Source organism: Melanerpes formicivorus, unplaced genomic scaffold (assembly GCF_026170545.1).
Source record: "Melanerpes formicivorus ecotype bairdi unplaced genomic scaffold, bMelFor1.0.p_v2 SCAF_13, whole genome shotgun sequence".
NCBI lineage: Eukaryota > Metazoa > Chordata > Aves > Piciformes > Picidae > Melanerpes > Melanerpes formicivorus.
This window is the reverse complement of record NW_027142365.1, coordinates 5954216-5960341: the sequence shown is the minus strand read 5'-3', so window position 1 is coordinate 5960341 and position 6126 is coordinate 5954216. Positions and strand designations below refer to the sequence as shown.

Sequence of the window (6126 nt, the reverse complement as noted above, 5' to 3'; positions counted from 1 at the left end):
TTACAAGAGGGGTTTCCATTGGCAAGCCTTCTAACAAATCATAGAACTTTCTCAGTTGGAAGAGACCTCCAAGATCATTGAGTCCAACCTTCAATAGTTCTTCTATGATCACACCTCTATCCATAGAATCATAGAATGGCTTAAGTTGGAAGGGACCCTAAGGATCATCAAGTTCCAACCCCTTACTCTTACCAAATGATGATAGAGCTGGAATGTCATCATGCATTTCCCAAACAAATTTGCTGCAAAAGGATCAGAGAAATAATAATGTAAATGTTGATAAAATAACCAAACCAAACAAAACCAGCACAGGAAGTATTTGTTATCCTTATTTATTTAATAAAGAAACATAATAAACTTGAATTTGTCCAGGTACAAACAGCTTAATATGTCCTATGATATTGGCTGATAATTTCCTTGCTCTTTTCATACCTTGAGTGGTTCATGTGGTAGCCTTTATTGAATAAATCAACAGAAAAAAAAAATATGGTAGCACTCACCATGCTTATAGACAGTGTGGGCCAACTATTGAGTCAGTGTCTTTAACTAAATCCCTGCACCAGGAGGTTGTGTCATTGCTAGATTTGGACCACCATCTCCATCAATAAAGATCTGCAATTGAGTTTAGTTGGGGTTTTTTTTGAGGGGAGTTCTGCACACCATCCAAAGACACCATTCCCTCTTCAGCTCTAAAGAAATGTGCCACAAAACCAGAAAGCTCAACAGAAAACCAACCTTCCAGTTATTACAAAGGATTTGAAAGTCATTTGCAATTCCTCTTCAGAAAGTTGCACTGTAAACATCTCTAGTTCAGATCCCTTCTCTCAAGATTGTTTTGGTTTTTTTTGCATTCTGATTCTTTTTTCTTCTTCTTTTTTTTCAACATATTTTGGGTAAAAAGAACCATTTGTAATTGCATCAGTACTAAAGGGTCTCACAGCAACGACGGTAAAGCGTTCAACGCAAGGGTGAAATGGCCAGAGGAATAGCTCTTCTCTTAACTAATCAGTGACCAGCTAATCATCCACTACATCCTGTTCATTACTGGGCCTGACTCTTTGCAAGAATATCACTTGAATATTTTCTAATGCAAGTGACAGCAGTTAAAAATGTTGTTCTTTTGTTTAAATAGCATGACCACCACTTCACTGCTGGGTGCAGGCTAGATTTTTGCTTGGATTTTGAATGGTTTATATTGTATATGAAAGAAAAAGAAACCCAATCATATAAGAAATGCTCCTTTCTCTTAGCATTTTCCCCTCTTTCTCTTTTGTTTTAATGTTAAAAGATTCAAAAGGGAAATAATTTTGCCACTTGTCAGCCAATAAATGCTTGTTCAGCACGTAATGAATGTACTATTTTCTAATCAAACAGTTTCATTATAGGCAGCAGCTCTTTGCTAGTGATCAATAAATCCCATGGAGAAGAAAACATTGTAATCAGTTAAGTCGTGTCCTCTGAGTGTCAGCCACTCCATAAACTCACAAGATACATGTATATATGTATAGATATAGGTGTGTGTGTGTCTCTCTGTGTGTGTGTGTATATATATATATGCATATAAATATAAAAATCACATACTCTTTCTGGGTGATATGTACAGTCAGAATAACATTACAGCATAAATACACAGGGAATCTGTATGAAGTTTCTCTGATTTGAGAAGCCTTGAGCAAATTTGTTTTGTTTTGGGTTTTTTTTTTGGGGGGGGGGGGAGGGGTTAAGGGTGGGGAGGGAGGAAAGAATAGAGTGTTGTCACTTCGAGGAACAAAGAGTAGTTCCCTTAAGCTGGAATCTACACACAAGATTTAAAGGCAACAAAATGCCCAAAGGAACAGCCCTATGTTATACACCATAGACATGGGGTTAGAAGGGCAAGAGAGCATGATTATAATAATACTTCTATAGTACATTTCATTCCCTTATAGCACTTTGCAACCAGAAAGTCTTACGACACCCCTGTGAGGTAGGCAAGTATTATTATCCCCATTTTACAGATGGGTAAACTGAGGCACAGATAGGTTAAATTATTTGCCTAAAAATCATGTAGTAAGAATCAGGAATAGACCCCAGGAATCCTGATGGCAAATCCTCTGAATTAACTGATAGACCACTCTCAAGTGAATGCCTGAGACACCTCTCAATGAATGGAGAGAATATATTAGCCCATATTTACACAGATACATAGCCATCCTTTTGACATGTTCTCTTCACATATTCTGACTTGTTTAGAGGACAGATAACAGTGGCCATAGATGAACTTGACTGTAACATGTCACTTTAATTCTTGCTGCCCAACCCCATGTGGATTTTGACTCCTTTACAACCTGGGATGTAACTGTATGTCAATGACAATACACCTTAAATACATTCTTGGTATCTCTGCTTCTCCAAGGTGAAAAGCACATTACTCTTCCATAAAGTGCATTACAGAAATCTCAAGGTTTTCCACAGAGCCCAACCAAATACAATCAGTCTGAAGGTGAAAAAGAAAGAACTTGTCTGTAATCATGGATTTGTCTCTGTATTCCATAAATACTTTCTCACATTCTATCGAGGCTGAAAATTTAATAACAAATAATAATCTAAGTTGGCAGGTAAAACCTCTAATGCTTTTCTACGGTCACACCCCACTCTCATTTCTTTGGCCTGAAGCTGATGGTCACATCACCTGTAAATATTACTTTGCCTACAGGAATGAGGCTATATTTGTTTTCTAGAATTTGTTTATTTTTTTCTTAAATTGCTTTCTGTGTTTCTTATCCTTCCCCACTAATCTGACTGCACCATCTGAGGAAAGGAAAGATGGACACCGAGCAGAAAGGATTCAAAAGAGACCCAGAGGCGATTCCCCTCCCACCTTCTTGATCATACTGTCACAGCTGTTCTACACAGTCCAACTGGCATTGTTTTTAGCAATAGTAGTAGGAATAGTAGTGGTAGCAATAGTATTTTTGGAGTAATACTGTTGCAGAATTTCCAACAAGGCTGCTTAGCTCAGCATTCCTGGGGAAAACATAACCTGTCCCACCACCTTAAGAGAAACTTGGCCAGCGTAGAGGGTGCGTTGGAGCACTACACACAAACGTGATGCACACTACTGCTACGGTGAGTTGGGTTGTGGTTTGATTCAAAGCAGATTCTTGAAACATACTAAAAAAATTAGTGCTTTTATTAACAGTTTTACAAACAGAATCCATTACTGTCTAGTTTCCTGAAGGATAGAACAAGCCATTTCTCTCATTGCTTTGACATCACTTCCTTCTCTTGCTTTATTTTTGACTTTATTTTTCGTGTGTTTCTGCCGATGAGCAGTTGCAAGTCCCAAGAGGGAGGATTTAGTGTAAATAACAGTTAAGGGGTCGCTAATTTGATAGTTTGCTTTGCAACAACTCTCCTCTTCAAGCGATGGGGATCCTGTAAGCTCCTATTACATTGACTCAGCGTTCACCATGAAGAGTGTAAGGATCATTAATTTCCATGGAAAAAGAGACCTTGGTTTTTGTTTTGTGTTTTTTTCTTTTTCTTTTAAGTAAAAAAATATCAAATATAATAAATTTATGAAAGACCATTCACAACATATACAGTAAGTGTTACATTTTGCTACAGCAGCTGTGATATTTTTTTTTTTTCCTTTTCTTTTTAGAATGCAAGGTCATACATTGCCATAAGTAAACACACTAATATGAGTAAGACCTTAAATGAATGTATACAGCCAGGCTTTATCTGTGGATAGATATACACGGTGTTTACTGATTTACAGTCTAGCATAGCTTTATTCACACCGTTGATATAACAGCTGTGACCCTGCAAAGATTCTTCCTGTGCATATACAAATATAAATATTCAGCCAAGTCAAAAAGAGCAGGGTCAAAGGTTATATGACTTATTAGACTCCTGTAGTTAAGAGTAAAAACTCCATTGTTTCTTTTGCAACTAATTTTTAATAAGAAGGCTGCTTCAATTTGTTGTGTAGTTACAGCTTTACATTCTGTAAACAATATTTTAAAGCATTCTAAACAAACATTTAAACAATTGATTCCTTATCCTTGTCTGGTGAGAGAAGACAATCTATAGCCTCATCACTTTTGCTTGAGTCTGTCAGCTTCAGCTGGAGATTATCGCTCGTACCTCTGGTGACACTGTCGTAGGATGGAGGGAAAGATGTGGAGGACACAGTTTCTGATTTGTCTATTGGCCTGCCGTAGTTTTCGTTCATCATGAACGCAATAAGCCCCTCCTTCTCGGGTGCATCATCCTCCAGGATGCTGTTCTCAAAAGTTCTGTGCCGGTACAAGTACGATGCCTGCTTCATTGAGCGCCGGAACAAATGTCTCCTGTAGGCTCGTTGGATGACAATGGCTGAGACCTCTTCTTGTTTCCTTCTGAGAGTTGTTGTAATAGGTTCGTAAGAGATCTTAGACGGATTTGCCGCCATGAACTTTTCTTCCATCTGTATTTTAAGGGCATCCATCTCTCCGGATTCTCCTAGCACCCTTTTTGTAAAAGCAAACAAAATATCCAAGCAATGGATCCTGTCTCCGCTGACCATGGGCAGGTCCATCGCTATGAGTTTGATTTTGTTTGGTTTCGCTATACGCAAAGGTTCTGACAGTGCATCTGCAAAGTCTGAAAGTGCAGAATACTCAATAAACTGAGTGGCTTCAGGGTCAAACTTCTCCCAGATTTCATAGAACATATCAAAATCATCCTCGCTTAGAGGCTCTGTACTTTCCTCAGTGGCTACACTGAAGTTCTCTAAAATAATGGCTATATACATGTTTACAACAATAAGAAATGATATAATGATATAAGTAACAAAGAATAAAATCCCTACGGCAGGGCTTCCACAGTCTCCCTTTGAACCATTTGCATTTGGAAGGTTTGGGTCACAATATGGTGGTCCAGTGTTTAAAATAGGGTTGAGAAGACCATCCCAGCCAGCTGACGTTGTGATTTGGAAGAGACACAGCATGCTGTTAGCAAAGGTTTGGAAGTTGAACATGTCATCAATCCCATGCTCTTTCTTCACATAGGCGAAATTAGCCATGCCAAAAATGGCATAAATGAACATGACCAGAAAAAGCAAGAGGCCAATGTTGAACAGAGCAGGCAGGGACATCATTAAGGCAAACAGGAGAGTTCGAATTCCTTTGGCTCCCCGGATGAGTCTTAGGATCCGGCCAATCCGAGCCAAGCGAATGACTCTGAAGAGTGTGGGAGAGAAGAAATATTTCTGGATGATGTCAGAAAGTACAGTGCCTTGAAAAGAAGAGGAAAACAGCAAGTTAGAGCACAAGAAATAATTCCAGACTTCTCTTTAAAGCAATCAGTCAAGATTATGGACAAAGTCAATGGGGAGTTCCCCAGATTGAGTGAGCCATGAGAAAGAGAATGGCATTGCCATTAGTTTTTTCAAGCCCATTTAACACATGCAAATTTTGCTGAGACTATGAGCAAAGATGGTAGTGGTAGCAGCACTATTATTAAGCCTGTCTCTGGAATGAGAAACCAGCATCAACTCAGAACACAGATATCTGCAGCTTTTGGCCATGATCCACCTGAGAAATGTATTGTGAGTGCATTATAGAATTTTTCTTGTATGGCAATATTTTTGTAAAGCATTGGCAAGTCAGAACTGAAATGCTGATGTGTTGGCCCTGTTTTTCTGAGCCACCACCAGAATGGTACAGGTGTCTGCTGGAAATCTGCTTGGCTGTTTGTTTGCTTATTAATTTCCTTTTTTTGATGTTCTGGGAGGGAATTAAGGTCTAAGATGGTACTAGCAAAGAAGTAAGTTTGCATCCCTGTAGCTAAACTTTTCCCGAAGTAACAGAGCAGCTTGGTCTAGATTGTCTAATCCAACAGTCTCTGTTTGCACTGAGCTGTGTTGAGTTAATGCCTCCCAGTCCAGCCTGGAAGGAGGCTCGCTGGCATGATTCAAGTCCGCTGACACTGAAACCACCTGGTTGGTCATGGAGCAGGAAGTGCTATGACTGATGTGACAGTTCTGGTTAACTGGCTGCTGTAGGCATACCCAGAGCAGCCAGCACCAAGGTCCTGATGACAGATGTGTGGTAGTGATGCTTCCTGAATGACTCAAATTTGTGAAAACCAGGTGGTTTA

The 6126-nt window shown here is 39.3% G+C and overlaps 1 protein-coding gene across 1 annotated transcript in view; it reads right to left on the bottom strand.

The window, feature by feature from the left end:
- Positions 1–316: 316 nt before the first annotated feature.
- LOC137444863 (sodium channel protein type 5 subunit alpha-like) overlaps positions 317–6126 on the bottom strand; it is a 227243-nt gene continuing 221433 nt past the window's right edge. Inside the window, exon 28 of the mRNA XM_068145943.1 lies at positions 317–5262. Coding sequence (XP_068002044.1) covers positions 4028–5262 — 1235 coding nt within the window. The 3' untranslated portion in view covers positions 317–4027. The remainder of the gene's footprint in view (positions 5263–6126) is intronic.